Raw genomic sequence first — 18412 nt, 5'->3', positions numbered from 1 at the left:
ATATGATGAATAGGGATGGTTTTACTAATTCAATGGATGCAGAATTGTGAGAGCCTCTATATTCCTATAAAAAATTCACATTTCACTGTTAAGTAATGTTGCCTACATTGTGTGAGTGGACAGAGCAGTGGAGGATCTGAGAGTGTGGCAGGTGCACAGACCTAGCGAGTCAGAAATCAATATGGAAAGGTGAGGATCTATGAATATGAACTGATGGTATGTAAATGCTTCACAAAATACTAATAAATGGAGTTGTAAATAAAACCCACAATTATCCGTAACTTAGATTCCTTGGAAGGTATTTCAGGATCATGAGTTCACAAAGAACTCCAAACTCCTATTTCAACTTCTGACTCCTAGTGTCTGTGATATAAGAAAGTCATCTCCAATTGTGCATCACAGGGCAAGGGTGTTTTTATTGAAGAGCCTGAGGAATGAAGATCCCAGGCAGGTGATGGAATCACTGTCTCAGGAGCACACAGCAGATCTCAGAGGAACCTGCTGGACACTCATGTGGAACATCAGCGGTCAGTTTCTCAGAGTCACCAGTGAGCTGTGCTGGTTCCTGGGGGAACCACGAAGGGGCCAAGGCACCTGCTCAGCGTCATGGACATTGATGGTCCAGAAATGATCTAGGTGTTCTTTATGCCAATCACATATGGGTTCAGAGTGAGGAGCATCATCTGTGGGGACTTGTTCTTCAGTGAAAGGTTGCCATCCACAAAGAGAGGACATGGATTTTCTTAAGCAGGATTAAGGCTTGGACCATCAGCATCCCACTCCTCTACGGCGGATGTGTCATGCATCTCCTCTTTCTCATTCTCGGTCAGGCTTTGAGCTGTGAAATAATCTGTCTCATGAATATGCAAATAATGTAAGGTCTACTGAAGTACATATGGGTATGTCTGGGCCCCGAGAGCATCACCAACAACCACATCCCTCCTCTAGAGAAGCCCCTGAGTGTAAATCTCTTCGCCATGGACTGGACCTGGAGGATCTTCTGCTTGCTGGCAGTAGCTGCAGGTAAAGGGACACCTAGTTGCATGACTGAGGAGGAAACTTTTTGCAATTGAGAGGACTTTGATTCTCTGCTGTCTCCCCTCCACAGGTGCCCACTCCCAGGTGCAGCTGGTGCAGTCTGGGCCTGAGGTGAAGAAGCCTGGGGCTTCAGTGAAGGTCTCCTGCAAAGCTTCTGGATATACCTTCACCAGCTATGCTATCAGCTGGGTGCGACAGGCCCCTGGACAAAGGCTGGAGTGGATGGGATGGATCATTCCTTAAAATGGTAACACAAACTACTCACAGAAGTTCCAGGGCAGAGTCACCATGACCAGGGACACATCCACGAGCACAGCCTACATGGAGCTGAGCAGCCTGAGATCTGAAGACATGGCCGTGTATTACTATGTGAGAGACACAGTGTGAAAACCATATCCTGAGAGTATCAGAAACCCTGGGGAGGAGGCAGCTGTGCTGGGGCTGAGGAAGTGAAAGGGGATTATTAGATTGAAGATTTTCTTAGAAAGAGAGGTCCATTCATCAAGAAAAGGAGCAATAAAATTTGTATGCACTCTAATTACTTGGGAAACTCTCCATACAGCATTTATTCTGTAGGCAAAATTCAGGCAGTGGAAAATAAATCAGATTAATAAAACATATAAGAATTCCTCTGAAGACAGTGTGAACATCAGTTTTTGAATTGGTATTTGTAATATGTTGGAAAAGAGCTGCTAGATCACATTTTAATTCTACTTTTATCTTCAAGCATCAAAATATTTCAACATATTTTGTGCAGTTATGATTTTGGATTTACACCAGAAATGCATGATGGACCGAGTTCTTCCACCTCCTCATTGCCATCTGGCATCATGAGAGTTGTGGACTTAACCATTCTAATAAATTAGTACTGATATATCCTTGTTGGTTAAAGGCACTGTCCTGAATTAACATTTTATAGTTAAATATTTTAGGTGATTTGGATGAAGTGTCTGTTTTGATATTTGGCTCATTTTGTTGCATTGTTTTCTTTGGATCAGTGGTAAGTTTCCTTACATACTAATTATAAAAGTCCTTTACCAAGTTAACCAAAAGTCATTAACAAATATGTGACTTGCAAGTCTATTCTCCAAGTCTTCATTTGTTTTTTCATTCCTTTATCAATGTGGCAGAAAGATATTTATATACATATATGGGTGTGTGTGTATGTGTAAACTTGAATAAAATAATTTTTTCTCATAGATCATCTAAAAATTCATTATGATATTCACTAACACAGGATTTTTTTCTTTGTTTCTAATCTCATGCCACAATCACAGCATAAGTGTTTATGTTTCACCTACTGGGTAGGAGGATTATTAAGCTATTTGGAATTCTGCATGGGAGTTGTCTTTTTTTTAATTTCCTTTATTATAAATTGTTAGAATTGGTTCATGGAGGTTAACTTTATGATGTGGAGAAGATACAATGCTACATTATTCATTTTATTTCTCAAATCATCACAGGTTTTTAAGGTTCTGTTAGCTCTTTTAGTTTGGATTCTGTAAAGCACATCCCATTCTTTGTTTTTGAACACGTCCCTATTTCCCGGTATTATGAGAAATTCTAAGCTGATTTTCTCGTTATGTTTTCCATACATAGAATCGGTTGTTTCTCCAAGGATTTCTGGTTGCTGGTTGCTAGTATTAAATAATTACATTAAAATACAAAATCGTGTTGATGAGGTGTCAGTGTTTTTAGGATCTCTGAGCTAACCGGCCTAGAAAATATACATCCATGTATTAACCCATGTTTGCAGGACCATCTAAACTATTTATGTACCTTATCTCCTGTATCTTTATCACATAACCCTTTAGAAAACCCTGGTGCTACAGTCTACTATGCTTCCTGGCTGCCTATTCCTGTGCATGTTTCTGTACATTCTATATCAGGCTTCAATTCCATTATGTTTTAATGTTGTCGCTAAAGATAGCCAAAGATATTTTAAAAACAACCAAGCACACAGCCATTTGACCAAGTGAGCTCTGCTTTGTTATCCTCGCCGTCTTCTGCCCTAACAAGCCCAGAATCTAACAACACAATTATCACTGAAGCTTTCCTTGGAGTAGCTCATGTAATTCGAGTCGCTGGTACTCTGCCCTCCTGTCAGTGGTGGCAGATTCTATTGACTTATGTGGAACCCTCCTAAAGAGACGAGATTCTTTGAACACAATAAAAATTTAAGCTAGGAATAAATTATTTGTGAGCAATTCATTGAAGGTAATTGCTAAGGAGAAGTTAAAAGAGAAGTCTTTTGGCAGTCATTTCTTCAGGATGTATGGCAGTGTGGGATGGATAGATGAAGTGGACTATGAACTTGGGTTAAACGGAATAGCCTTCAATGTTAATCTGTTTACCTCTTAACTGAATGCAACAGCCTATAGTTGATAGAAAAGAAAAAAATATATATACAATGCCCCCCCTGTCCCACACATCACCTTCTCATCAGTATGATTAATCTAAATTGAAGATGAGTGTGGCAGTGCAGACTCCATCTAGGGAAAAGAACATAGAGAAATGCAAAGACAATGGGAGAAAAAGTTCAAGGACAGCAGAGCAATTGGTAGCCTCTGACAGCAAGAGCTTGATGCCCAGGGTCATGACTCAACTCTTGCTGGACAAAAAGTCACTTCTCTTAGGGCCACCGCAATATTTGGATGAGAATAGGCAAATATGATGAAGGTCTCCAATTGTATACCATTTTCCTTCTGTTTGCAGAAGGAAGTCATATGCTCATGTCTAGTATTAGTGTAGGGGGTGCTCCCCATTTGCGAGACACTAGAGAAAAGTGCAAGTTAGAGGCCTATTATTGTAAAAATCAACTAGCTCTGTGTGAGTGTGTGTGTTTGTGTGTGTGTGTGTGTGTTATCGAAACAGAAGACGCGGAGTGGACATTGATCCATAGGCATATATAGCTACAGGTATTCTTAGATGTCATAGTCAACTGCAGGAGCCTAAAACAGATAAAGGATCCCCCAAAAACCCTTGAAAATTTTTGTGCTTATTATGTGTCCACTGATTCAATGCATCCGGAGATCCAGGGAAGGGGCTCCCCAGTTCCTTAATTAAATCCTTGTTTGGGGTCTCCCTGCAGAATTCACTGGGTCTCCTAAGGTCAATGTCTTCAAAAGACGGTGTCAGTAACATATGGCGTCACTGAAGGAGCATTTTAAACTAGGGCATGGCCGCTCCCTATAGCCCTAGAGACACTGAGAAGTAAATGCGCTGTGAGCCCAGATGGAAACCTCCATGCAATGCAGAGGCTGTGCTGCAGGAGCTGCCCAGGACCCACCCAGCACATGCTCCAGCCCCAGGGCTGGTGCAAAGGGGGGTTCTCACAGGACTGAGTGCTACTTTTTTGATTACCAAAAAATTATAAAAGACTAAAATAAGAATTTTACAAAGATGATTTATGTATCTTTAAATACCCTAATACATTTAGAGGTAAACCAACAATTCAGTGAGAATCACGTTTAAAAGGCAAAATTGTTACTGCTTTGAGATATTTTACTAGTAAAAAGATAAAGAACCAGGACAGTTTATTAAATCAAAAGGTACACATTTAATATAGGTACACATTAGTAAGACTGCAGACAGCAAAGCCTCGAGAGGGCGGAGGTGGTGCATGTGCCATGGGAACTTGGGCTCACTTTGAGAACCGTGTCCTGTGTGAGTCGGCTTCTCAGTGGAGAAGTTCTCCCTTCACAAAGTTCTGGGCTTATAAAGGGACACACAACATTAAATAAGAATGAGGACGTGTACCTCAGCACCCCACAGCTGTGTGGTTCATGTCAGCTCTGTTTTTTCTTTCCCATGCTGGATCAGGTGTAAGGCTATGAAGTGGTAGTGCTCATGAATATGCAAATCACCTGAGGTAGATACTCCAGATACATCTGTGTCCCGAGAGCATCACCTAGTAACCACACTCCTCCTCCAGAGAAGGCCCTGAGAGCACAGCTCCTCACCATGGACTGGACTTTGAGGATCCTATTTTTGGTGGTCATGGCTGCAGGTAGGATCATTCTCAGTCCCCAGGACTGAGGAGGTGACTGGGTCCAGTCAAAGGTGCTTTCATCCCCTCCTGTGTCCTCCCCACAGGTGCCCAGTCCCAGGTGCAGCTGGTGCAGTGTGGGGCTGAGGTGAAGCAGCCTGGGGCATCAGTGAAGATCTCCTGCAAGGCTTCTGGATACACCTTCACTAGCTACTGTATGTACTGGGTGCGCCAGGCCCCTGCACAAGGGCTTGAGTGGATGGGATACGTGTGCCCTAGTGATGGCAGCAAGGCTACACACAGAAGTTCCAGGGCAGGGTCACCATGACCAGGGACACATCCATGAGCACAGCCTATGTGGAGCTGAGCAGCCTGAGATCTGAGGACATGGCCATGTATTACTGTGCAAGACACACAGTGTGAAAACCACATTCTGAGAGTGTCAGAAACCCCAGGGAGGAGGCAGATGTGCTGGTGTGGAGGAGATGACAGGGATTATGAAGTTCAAAATTGTTTAGAAGATGGGTTAAATAACTGAGGACTAGGAGCACTAGAAACAATGGCGCATTGCAGTTTTATGAGAAATATTTTATTTAAGAGTCACCCTATATGCAAATTCACAGAGTAGGAAAGACCCTGTATTAGTCCGTTCTCATGCTAGTAATAAAGACATAGCTGGGATTGGGTAATTTATAAAGAAAAGTGGTTTAACGGACTCACAGTTCCACATGGCTGGGGTCTCGCAATCATGGAAGAAGATGAAGGAAGAGTAAAGGGGCATCTTACATGGCAGCAGGCAAAAGAGAGCTTGTGCCAGGGTAACTCCCCTTTATAAAACCATCATCAGATTTGGTGAGACATATTCACTATCACGAGAACATTATGGGGGAAACCACCCCCATGATTCACTTATCTCCACTTGGCCCACCCTTGACTTGAAATTTGGCTAGGGATACAGCCAAACCGTAGCAATAAAACTGATACAAATATTCCCATGAACATATTATTATGAACAAGTTTTCAAATTGGATGGATGAGTAATTTGGAGCAAGATTATTTGGCCACATGGCAAGACTAAGTATGATTCTGAAGAAATGACCAAAATGTCTTCCAAGAATCTCTCTGTCATTCTTTTTGCATAAAATTTATTTTAGAGCAGTTTAGGATAACAGTAAAATCAGCAGAAGGTACCGGAGCTCCCGTGAATCCCTGCCCAACACAAGCACAGTCTTCTTCACTATCAGCATCCGGCACCAGAGTCGTCAGTAAGTTACAAATGAAGAAACTTTCTTTTAATGGTGATCCCCTGGTATAACAAGCCTAAATTCTCCTGGAGCACCACAGATATTTTCAGAGGGTTTCTAGTAATTGTATTATTTAGAGGGAAAGTGGGTAAGGCTATTCCTGTTTGGACACTTTCTTCCAAGATCCACAAAACCTGTATTGATTTAGAACTGATCTTACTCCTGGTTTACTGTGCCCCTTCCCAGAGGGTAAGTGTCTATGTCCATGCCTCTAAAAGTCCAGAAAGTTCTAGTGAAACCCTCAATGAAATGAATGTCCTTTAATAAGAAGTGGAGACTTTGGCCATGAGAGATGTCACGTATGAGGCCCTGTAGATGGATTGTCTACACTGTAGGCTCCTGGGTGGTGTTTCTGGTTGAAGTCTTTTATACAGCAAATGCAAGCACATGCATGGGATCCAGGCAGGAACAAAAGCTCCCCTTAGGAAGAGGGTGGGCACCTGGAAAACCCCTCTCCGAGGCGAGCACTGTTTTCCTGTGCTGCTGCACATTGCCGGGAGTCCTGAGCCTGACTGGTCTTGCAGCAGGAGAGCCTCACTGGGGTCACAGGTTATAATAATGCCTGTCATCCTCCAGCTGAGCAAGCCCATCTGCTTGCTTATTGGTGTCAGTGTCATGTGGGGTGCACTCTGGAAGATGGCAAGGTGCACACAAACCTCCTTCCACTAATTATCCACTACTACACATTCAAAAACCACCTGAGCTCCAGAAACGGATACATGCAGGAGTAAATAGGACTTAAGTATTATCTTATCTGGGGAAGACACTACCAAATACCACACGTTTCAGGAACATTAGCTCAGAAATGTTTAACAACTCATGGGCAGTGGTGGTGAGGTGAGGTGACAGCCTCAGGGCTGCACATGAGGAGGGCTCCCTTCCTCATGCAGGCTTTTCCTCCAGAACCTGCAGCCGGAACTCAAGAAGGATCCAGACGAATGATGGAAACATCCTTATCTGGTGCTTCCTAGAGAGGTAAAATAAGCATAAAAAATTCACTCTGAATAAAGTATGGGCATTTCTTTATTAAGAAATCTATATTGATGAAAGCTGGTGGAGGTCCTGACATGGCTACCATTAGCTGAGAAGAAACATTTAAACCCTACTTCCCCGGGAAGCTGAAGCAGGCTGCATGCGTCCCTTTATGGAGGGTGCTTTCCAGCCCCTTCCTCTTCCCAGCTCATCCCTGGATCTCTGTGTGATGAATTCTCAACAGTGGAACTTATTTAACATAGCGTGATCTTCACTTTTCTCATCTTTTCTGTTCTCACATTCCTATCATGATGTGAGGTTAAGAAACTCACCTGCAACATGGCACATTAGAGCATAACGTCTCTCGTGGACAGGACATTGGCAAAGGAAACCCCCAGGTTGAGCATCCCATATCGCTGACAGTGACCACTACGGGTCAACGTCCCCTTCACAGTCCTGTGTCAGAACCTCATCTGAGTAACTTTATTAGCAACCTTTCTCGAGAATTATCTTTAAAAATACTTCTCTCATTTTCCATGCAGATATAACCTATTTTCCTAGAGAATAGACAGAGCTGAATATGGAATATGTTACATGTCTCCTGGTTTTGCAAGTTTGTGACTTTCTCACTCTATTTTCTGTTATGTGCAGACCACTATACAGATTTTTTTCACTGGTGTGACCAGCATTCCAAATATCAAATATGATTGACCTTCTTCATATAACACTTTGTGGCAATAAGATACCACATTATATTGAAGAGCTAAGGCCCCGTGAAGTAAGAGCTAGTCACATACACCCACATTTACATAATAAACTATGTTCTTTTTCTAAATTTTTTTTCTTTTTTTAAAAATAGAGGTGGGGTGTCACCATGTTGGGCAGGCTGGTCTCAAACTCCTGACATCAGGGGAGCCACCCATCTTGGCTTCCCAAAGTGCTGGGATTATAGGCGTGAGCCACCGCACCTGGCCTAAACTATGTTCTTTCTAACAGCCTCAAGGCTTTTCTTTTTCTCTGGCAACTAACCAAGCACTGGTCCTGAGACAAGCAAGATTAGACAGTCGCAGATCACAGAACGCCAGAAGCTGGCTGACTGTGCCCCTGCTCCACCAGCTGTAAATAGAGCTTGGATTAGAGGCCAATTTCAGTGACTTTCTCCTGATTAGAGACCGCTGAGCACAGCCTGGTCCCGGCTGGTTAGAGGCTGTGCACTGCTTGTCTTTGTGCCTCTGTACTTTTAAAAACCTTCTTATGTACATACAGGGTTCAATTTTAATGCATTTAGATGTGATGTTCTCACCCGAAGCAAACATGGAATGCACATAACGTGTGTTTTCTAATCACACAGCTTAGCCTGGCCCATCTGTGAATATTCGTAGCTCCTGCTGTAGCCTGTGAGTGTGCACAGGTGGCCAGTCTATTCAGCATGAATCCATTCCTCATGTTTCCCTTCCTGGAAGGGCCTGCTCACAGTCTCTGTGGGAGGCTTTGCTTCCCAGCCTGTTAGGATGGCCGACCTGCAGGCTCAAACCTTCACTAGAAATAAAGTCTCCTTTCTGACATTACAGATTGTGTAATTTATCAGTTGACAGCACAAGTTGGTGGGAACACTTACCTAGTATTTACCATGAATGTCAGGACAGGCATGGGTAGAATGAGGGTGAGAGTTCCCGGGGGCCACAGACCCCTCACCCTTGTGGAATTTCCATCCAGAAATCTCCAGGTTCTCAAGGTGGAAATCAATGCAGATTCCCTCATGGCTCTATCATCAGAAGAAGTGGTCTCTGAGAAATATACTCAAAGCATTCTCTACACAGACCCTGCAGGGTAAGGACTTTTGAAGATCTTTGTTGTATAAAGGGGAATGAATCTCCATCCCAGACAGCTTCCATACAGCCTTTTTTATTACATAAAGAGCACAATGAATTGGACACAAAAATAACCTAGGGATGCTGAAGCCAGGAGAAGGAGTAGAGGGCGAAGGAAAATTAGCTGTACCACTAGAGACACCCTATAAAGAGCACAGCCTCCATAAAGAACGTGAAGAAAACATTGAAATTTAATTTTAAGAACATGTAATACCCACTACTTCCTCACCCATTGCTTCCTTACGAGTATGATAAAGCTGGATGAGATGAAATTGTGGCAATGCACAGTCTCTTAAGGAGGTGAATTTAGGGAACCAAAGGCGGTGAGAGAGAAAAAGTCAAGGACAGAGAAACCATGTGCAGCCTCTGACACCAGCAGCTTCAGGACCTGGGTCATGGCCTCATTCATTGACCTTAGATTCACGTCTCATGGGGCATCTTTAGGCTTCCCAGGTGAAAATGGGCAGAAACAAGGTGAAGACGCTTCCCAAGTCTCCAGTTGTAACGAGCTTCCATACGTCTGTTTGCAAAAGGAAAAGCAACAGCACCACAACCAGGTCTAGGGTCAGTGGTGGCAGCACATTTTTTTGGCAAGGTACCAGAAAACAGGTCAAACTTGAGGTCCATTAATGTGAAATTATGTCAGTGTGTGTGTGTGTGTGTGTGAGAGAGAGAGAGAGAGAGATGAGTATAAAGTTATATAACCTGATCTGATCTTCAATCACAGAATTTTAAAAAATAAAAGAGACTCCCCCAGAGTCCGCATGACTTCCTGGGTTCGCCACGTGTTTGGGCCACATCAGCTCATCTGGAGCTCCTGAGAAGCAGCTCCCTGGTGGCTTTGGTGATTCACTGCTAGCTGTGCTGAGGTCTCCCTGTGAAATGTGTTGGGTTCACTGAGGCCTGTTTCCTGTTGGGAGAGGTGGTATCATCGGCACATGGGGTTGCTGAAGGAGTATTCTGAGCCAGGGCACGGCCACTTCCTACTGGGCTAGAGACGCTGGAAGGAGAATGCTCTGTGAGCCCGGCAGGAACCTCCCTGCAATGCAGAAGCTGAGCTGCAGGGGGAGCTCAGGATCCACCCAGCACAGGCTGCAGCCCGGGAGCAGGTGCACAGGACACTGGGGAGGAGGTTCCTCTTTGCGATTGAATCATATTTACTTTAAAGCAATGTTGATATAGAAATTTAAATAAGAATGTAGCAAGGAGTACTGCTGTGTACTTAAACATCCCTTGGTATTTGTAGCATTTGCTTAGCCCAACAAGTCAGTAGGAACCACATTTTAAAAGATAATTTTTAGACCTTTCAGATATACCTATAGTTTGAAATTGAATGTGGTGATTTTATTAATCCAATGGGTCCAAATATGAGGAAACACATTAGTCCCAGTAGCTAGACTTGAAGACAGCAAGGCCAGGAAAACTTCAGGTTGTCAGTGTGCCATTTCACTCTGAGGACCATGTCCTGTGAGACTGTCTAACAGGATTTCTGTCTTCATGGACTTCTGAGCATGCCAGAAGACAGATGTCATTAAACACAGGTCAGAACATGTAGCTCAGCATCCCACTGTTGCATGGTCCAAGTGTCTCTCAGGCTGGGATGGGCTTGATCTATGAAATACCTGGCTCATGAATATGTAAATGCTCTGGTGTCTAATTCGGTAAATACGAGTCTTTCCTTGCCCTGAGGGTATCACATCACAGCCACATCACTCCCCTACAGAAGCCACCAGAGCACAGAACCTCACCATGGACTGGACCTGGAGGATCTTCCTGTTGGTGGCAACAGCTACAGGTAAGAGAATCCCTGGTCCCAGGGCTAAGGATGGAATCAGGTCTAATAGATGAGGATCACATTCACTCCTGTGTCCTCTCCACAGGTGCCCACTCTCAGGTGCAGCTGGTGCAGTCTGGGGCTGAGGTGAAGAAGCCTGGAGCCTCAGTGAAGATCTCCTGCAAGGCTTCTGGATACACCTTCACCAGCTACTATATGCACTGGGTGCAACAGGCCCCTGGACAAGGGCTTGAGTGGATGGGACGTATTGATCCTGAAAATGGTAAAACAAGCTACGCACAGAAGTTCCAGGGCAGAGTCACCATGACTGCAGACACATCTACAAACACAGCCTACATGGAGCTGAGCAGCCTGAGATCTGAGGACACGGCCGTGTATTACTGTGCAAGAGACACAGTGTGAAAACCCACATCCTGAGACTGTCAGAAACCCCAGAGAGGAGGCAGCTGTGCTGGTGTGGAGGAGATGACAGGGATTATGAGGTTTAACGTTTTTTAGCAAATGGGTTAAGTAATTGAAGGAAAAAGGCAATAGAAAGCTGTATGCTCTCTAATGATTTAGAAAATTCTTTTCAACTTTCACCGTATAAGCAAAATTCACAGAATGGGAAAGGCAGCAATCAATCAAGCTGATACAGACATTCCCATGGAGGCTTTGTGGGGACAGAAGTTTTAAAACGGAGTGGATAAATCAGCAGGATTGCTTGGTCACATGCTAAGACTAAATATAATTTCTAAGAAATTGCCAAATGTCTTCCAAAGTGTCTTGGTATTATTTTTGCATAAAATTTATTTTAAAGCAGTTTTAAGATTACAGTAGTTGTACAAAAAAATAGAGAGATCTCCCAAGTACCCCTGAAAGTCACATACACAGCCTTCCGCACTGCCAACACCCTGCAGCAGAGTCAGAGCCATGTTACAATGGAGGAACCTACATGGACACATTTGTTCTTTCCTTTCCTGCTGGTCCCCTGGTATAACAGGCCTAAATTACTCTGAAGCCCCACAGATTCTTCAAGTGGGCTACGGGGAATGATGCCAGTTAGAGGGAAAGCAGGTGAAGCCATTCCATTTTGCACTCTTTCCTCAGAAATCCATAAAATGTGCACTGACTTAGAGCTCCACTCCCTCCTGGTTTTCTACACCCCTTCCCAGAGTCTAAGTTCTTCAAGCATGTAGAGGCAGGTCCATTTCTTGAAAATGCCGGAAGCTTCTGGTGAATTCCATAATGCACGACCTTTAAAGGGACGTGGAGAGTTTGGTCATGAGGGACTTCATGAGTGATGCCCTAGAGTTGGATTAAACACAGTGAAAGCTCTCAGGGGTATTTCTGGAGGAGGCCCTTTCTGCAGGAAGTGAACACACATGCAGGGGATCCAGGCAGGAAGAATCGCTTCCCTGCACACCATGGTTTGTGCCCTAAGAAAGCCCTCTCGGGGTTGGGCACTGGTCCCCCTGCTGGCTACACTTTAGGCAGAGGCCTGAGCCTGATTTGTCTTGCAGAGGGAGAGCCTCACTGGGGTCATAGGTTATGAAAATGCCTGTCACTCTCCAGCTGAGCAAGTCTATTTACTTTCCTGTTGGTGTCAACCCCATGATGGGCTCTGGAAGGTGACAAGTTGCACACAAACCTTCCACTAATTACCCACTACTATATGCTGCACTGAAAATTAATACTTATAATAATCACATAATCCTAATTATAATATTTGGCTATTGCAATTTCTTTGGGATCTCTGCATCTATCTTCACCAGACATGTAAGTCTGCAATTTCTTATCCTTATGACACATTTGACAGCGTTTGAAGTCAAAGTTGTGCCGAGTATCTGAGTGTCTCCTCAGGGAAGATCTCAGCAATGTTTGCTTGTTACATGGGAACTTTTCCAGGAGAGCTGTCCCAGGGAGTCACAAGGTTCCTCTGGACCCACTCACCCCTGCAGGAGAAGAGACAGAGGCAGGAGAATCAAGTGCAGGTAGCAGCACTGTTAGCAGGGGTCTCCAGATGCTTTTCTAGACACAGCGAACCTTCGCCCACTTTCCACCCTGCACAGGGAGTGTGCAGGGGCACACTGAGGTGACCTGTCCCTGAGGTGTTGAGGGACAAAGTGGAAACCTGAGCTCGGTGCCCAGGAAATTATGAACTCCAGCCCTGACAATGTGCAGCCTGCATTTTCTCTCCTACGTGAACAAGTTGCCTTATTGTTAAGAACAGGTGATTCCATCTCTGAGTTCACAGATCACAGGCAGGTGTGCATTTTCCTTGGGCCAGGTTCCGTTTTGTGTATTTCCTGGACTTACTTGTTGTTGAATGTTGATTCCATTAAAATACCCAAACGGGGTTCACATTACAGAAAAATAAGAGAGTGTCAGGTAGATTAACCCTGAGCATCCTTTTCCAGTGATACTTTGACACTGCCCTCCCAAGAATCCATAGGCAGAAGAGGGAAGAGCCCTGTTGAGCAGTGCACTCTTGTCTACAGGGAGAAACAGGTGTAAATGTGACCCCCATGCTCGTAACATGCAGCTAATTCCCTGTCCGTGCAGGTCCTGGTGGGAAGCCACCTGATGTCTGTGCCCTTCCCCAGTGTCCACACCTTAGGGTCTGTGCTGATCTGGGCTTCTCCCTTTATCACTCTCAGAAGGAGGGTCCCTGTGGATCAAGTCCAGCTGTGACTGCTTCTCGTCTCTTCCCTCTGTGTTTGTAAGTGTCTTGTGTAAAGTTCACTGCTGGAATCTGGAGAGGAATGGTATGGCCAATGGATTCTCTGAGCCTTCTTTACAAAGCCTCTGGATTCACCTTCACTGACTGTGGCATGAGCTCAGCCCAGCAGGCTTCAGGGCAGGGGTTGGTATGGGAGGCAGCAGGGAGTGATTCCAGCAGGATTTGTTAGTGGAAACCTTCATCAATACAAAGAAGAATCATACTCCTCAGGGACACCCTTATCAGCACTGTCTCCCTCAAAATGGCCAACCTGAGAGCCAAGGACAAGGGCATGTATCACTGTGACAGACACAGTGAGGGGACATCTGTGTGAGCCCAGACACAAACCTCCCTGCAGGGAGGCGGGGAGGACTGTGTGGTCGATGCTGCTCAGAACCACCAGAAACCAGTACACAAATGATAAAAAGAAATTATACACATGCACACTATTGGACAAAGAAATGGTTATGATAATAACATATTGTATCCATCCTATTATAGATAACAAAATAACTGTATAAATAGTACCTTCATTACTGGAGTTTGGAAACAGGTGCTTCACCTATCTCATTTGAATATACTGTCTCAGTGGAAAGATCTAGAACTCAAGGCTGCTGTTTAGAGTTTTTGTCCCACAGGGTTGTCCCTTGACATGGTGCTTGCCACCTTCCCTTAGGCATGGGGCTTTCTGAGTTCCAGACTACAGCGATGGTTACCGCCCTTCTGTGTCTAGCCATCCCGCAGGGCTCCTGGGCTCCAGGCTGGTGCTGGGAAATGTCTGCAGAGCCTTGTGACGTGATCCATCTTCGGGTCTCCCAGTCATGGATACCAGCATCTGCTCCTGTGGAGGTGGCAGGGGAGTCAAGTGGTGTCTTCTGGGGTTCTTGATTACAGTTTTGTTTAGTGTGCTGGTTATGCTAGAAAAGAAGCTGTCACCTGGACGGACTCAAGACCCCCAGCTAGCCAGGGTTTAGCAGGTGGCGGAACTGGTTGTTGGGTTCTCCTTCTTTGGAGCAGGGTTGTTCTGTGATAAGCTGCTGTAATGGCTTGATTTGGTTGACCTCCAGCCACGGGATGACACTTTCAAGAGAGTGCCAATGGCAGTAGTAGAAAGGGGATACAGTCTTGCCCTAGGTGTGCCAGGATGAGTGCCAGGGTTATCCAGGAGGTGGACAGGGCCATGGAGCGCCTAAGAACTTAGGTCATTTGTCTTTGTCTACCAGGGTGGGTAGAAAACAGCCCTCAGGTGGAGGCAGGGTTAGGTGGGCCTGGCTCAGACTCTCCTTGGGTGGGCCTTGCTGCAGCCACTGTGGGGGTTGAGCTGGTGGTACTCAGGCCAGTGGAGTTCCATTCGTGGGAGATAATGGCTGCCTGCAGTGACAGGCCTCAGCCAGCTCCCTGGCAGCCAGAAAGACCAGTCTCACTCCTGCCATGCTCTCCTGACAGAACTGAGACTATATGCAGGCTGCCATATGGCAAGGCTGAGATCTTGCCCCATTTAATTTAATAAAACAATATTATCAACAAAGGGATGGAAAACAATACTGGGTCTTGGAGGTAATTTAGGTCTGAGAGCTGTGTGTGGGGAGATGATGAAGGGCACTTTTAAGTTGAGAGCCCTGCAATAGGCAACATAAATATCTGTGGCCCCATGAAATTGTAACAGCGCATTTTCACTCAACTTTCTCCATGTTTAGCTGTGAGTCATTAGATACTTACCGTGGAGTTTCGGTTTCCTACTGTGTTCAGTGCAGCAACACGCTGTGCAGGTGAGTTCCGGGCAGCACGGTGCTGACTCCCCTCACCTGCTGTGTAGTGGGGTGTTCCGTGAACTCTGTGTAATTACACACTGTGATGCTTGCACAGGGATGAAATTGCCTAAGGACCATTGCTCAGAAAGAACCCTCAGAAAGCCACACATCAATGAGTACAGCCCCTCTGCCTCCTGAACTGAAGACATTCTGCTAAGAAACCTGCTCTCTTCTTTAATGTTTTCTGAACTTCTTTTAACTTTAGCAATTTGATTTTAAACTGCCTCAGTGTTTTTGTCATTGGGTTTATCTTATTTAATATTTATAGTTTCTTGAATGTTGATAGTTTCTTCCACAGAGTTCTGGATCTCTCTCTCTCTCTCTCTCTCTCTCTCTCTCTCTCTCTCTGTCTCTGTCTCTGTCTCTCTCTCCCTTCCCATTACCCCTCTGTCTCATATATGGAAAACTCCTTAAGTGCATAATTTAGTTTTTAGTGTGGTTCCTCATCCATAAATCCTTTCGGCTTCTTCATTCTCTTTCATTCATATATTTCGCTTTTTCGCTGTATTATTTCAAATGGTTTTTCTTTGAGTATACTGATTCTTTTTTTTACTTGGTCTGGTGTACTCTAAAATTCTCTTTTAGTTCTGGGTCTTCCTTTGTATGAAAAAAATGTAAAATAAGTGTTCAACAAGTTCACATGTGAGAACTATATCTAAAATTGAGTTCCTTGAGATTACAAATAATAATGGTAATAATATGAATGATAGGGATGGTTTTACTAATTCCAAGTATACAGAATGATGGGATACACTACATTCCCATGAGTAGGAAATTAAGATTTGAGAGATAAGTAATGCTGCCCACATTGCGTGTGAGCTGAAGGGCAGTGACACACTCTTGAGTGTGGCAGATGCACAGACCCAGAGGGCAAGAAACCAGTATGAGAGGCTGAGGATCCGTGCATATCGACTGAAAATGCATAAATACTTCATAAAATGTTATTAAATGGAGCTGGAAGTAAAACCCAAGCATAGTCAAAACACAAATGTCTAGCAATTATTTTGTGAGCCTGTAGATCGTGAAGAACTCTGAATTAGTATTCAAACCCATGATTCCTATTGTCATTCTAATGAGAAAATAAGCCCCAACCAAACGTCACAGGCCAAACCTGTAAACCGAGAGTCTCTCTATTGAAGAGCTGGGTTCTCAGGACACCCAGGCTTGTGCTGGGGACACAGTCTCAGTATCGCCCAGAAGAGCTCAGAGCTGTCTGTGAACCTGCTGGGCACTCACGTGGGACAGCCAGCAGTCACTCTCTCAGAGTCACCAACGAGCTGTGCTGGTGCCTGATGGATCCAGGATGGGGCCAAGGCACATACTAAGAGTCATGGACAGTGAAGGTCCCTGAAATAATCTAAAGACACTAATTATTTGGGGAATTTTACTTGCAGCATTTGTTCTGCAAGGAAAATTCAGGGAGTGGGAAATAAGCCTAATGAATAGGACAGATGTCAGATTTTCTCTGAAATTATGTGTGTTAACATCTGTTTTTGAATGAGTCTTCTAAATGTTTTGGACGAAAGCCACTATTTTCAAGGCTACTTTATTCTTCATTAAAAAAAAATACCAAAACTTTGTGAGGGAACGATTTGGATTCCCCAGCAACGCACATTAGTACTTTTTCTTCCACATTCTCATTGCCATTTGACATTGTGGGTATAGTATATTTTTATTTAATTTTATTATACTTTAAGTTCTGTGGTAGATGTGCAGAATGTGTCACTTTGTTACATAGCTATACACGTGCCATGATGGTTTGCTGCATCCATCAACCCTCATCTACATCAGGTTTTTCTTCTAATGCTCTCCCTCCCCAACCCCCCTTGTCTATTTTAACCATCTTAATAGGTTAATATGATGTTCAGTTATTGTTCAAATGCGCATATCCAGAATTAAATATTCATATTTTACAGTTTTATGTAGATTTCGATGAAGTATCTGTTTTCATCTTGGACTCATTTTTAATTTTATTTTTTAATCAGTTTTATGTTTGCTTTCATACTGATATAAAATTATTTACCAAGTTTTTTTAAATGCCATTTACCAAATATCTGATTTACAAGCATACTCTTCAAGTCTGTGGTTTTCTTTTCACTCACTTCTCATTGTGTATTGCAGAAAATTTTATATTTACCTATGTGTGTGTGTGTGTGTGTGTGTGTATAAATTTGGATAAAGTAACATGTAAAATTTTATTATTTCATTGATCATGATTTTGCATTATGTCTGAAAACTCATAATAAAATCCACTAATGCTGAGCATTATTTTCTATGTCTCTAATTTCAGACCACAATCATCTCATGAGTATTTAAACTTTACCTCCTTCATGGAAGGACTATCAACTTAACATATTTGGGATTCTCCTGTCAGGGAGATGCGTCCTTCCTTCTATTTCTTAAATTAATCATCTATTAATTTCACTAATGATTTATGAATGTTTACTTCATACTCTGATACAAGAAAAAGTAATAAAAGTGAAAAATTCAGAGCATACAGTTACAATATCTCTATACTACATATGAAGGGTTTCACAGTATTTGAATTAGAATCTAACTATATGCAATTCTTATTGTAAATCGTATGGTAACCAATAAGATATTTATAAAAATTGAAATAAATGATGTTAATAAAGATATAATCATCATGAAATGCTAATTTTAACAAAAATTAACAGAAAAAATACCACTTAAAATTAAACCAAGACTCAACTATTACCAATGTACAAGAAAGTTACTCTACATATTCACTAATAGAAACATAAAGATGGGAAAACCTAGACCATAAAAATATAAACCAAAGGAAAGATTGAGTAGCTATTTTAATTTCAGCCAAAGTAAACTCAAATAAGCCTTTTAAGACTTAACAGGGATTTAATGACTGCATGCATATATCAACATTTTCCAAATTGTACACTATCAATTTGAATTC

At 43.4% G+C, this 18412-nt stretch overlaps 1 pseudogene and 2 gene segments (V, D, J or C); all 3 read left to right on the top strand.

Annotated features, from left to right (window-relative positions):
- The first annotated feature begins 937 nt into the window (after positions 1 to 937).
- Positions 938 to 1830, top strand: LOC120363154 (immunoglobulin heavy variable 1-3-like; annotated as a pseudogene).
- Positions 1831 to 4972: 3142 nt separating this feature from the next.
- On the top strand, positions 4973 to 5449 carry LOC101054381 (putative V-set and immunoglobulin domain-containing-like protein IGHV1OR21-1). The segment is given in 2 exon segments: positions 4973 to 5047; positions 5134 to 5449. Coding segments are annotated over 2 exon segments (362 nt in total).
- Positions 5450 to 10857: 5408 nt separating this feature from the next.
- Positions 10858 to 11388, top strand: LOC101040125 (immunoglobulin heavy variable 1-46-like). The segment is given in 2 exon segments: positions 10858 to 10968; positions 11054 to 11388. Coding segments are annotated over 2 exon segments (363 nt in total).
- Positions 11389 to 18412: the final 7024 nt, after the last annotated feature.

The sequence above is a fragment of the Saimiri boliviensis genome, chromosome 2 (assembly GCF_048565385.1).
Source record: "Saimiri boliviensis isolate mSaiBol1 chromosome 2, mSaiBol1.pri, whole genome shotgun sequence".
NCBI classification, from domain to species: domain Eukaryota; kingdom Metazoa; phylum Chordata; class Mammalia; order Primates; family Cebidae; genus Saimiri; species Saimiri boliviensis.
Note: the sequence above shows the minus strand (reverse complement) of the source record. Positions and strands in the feature narration are given on the sequence as shown.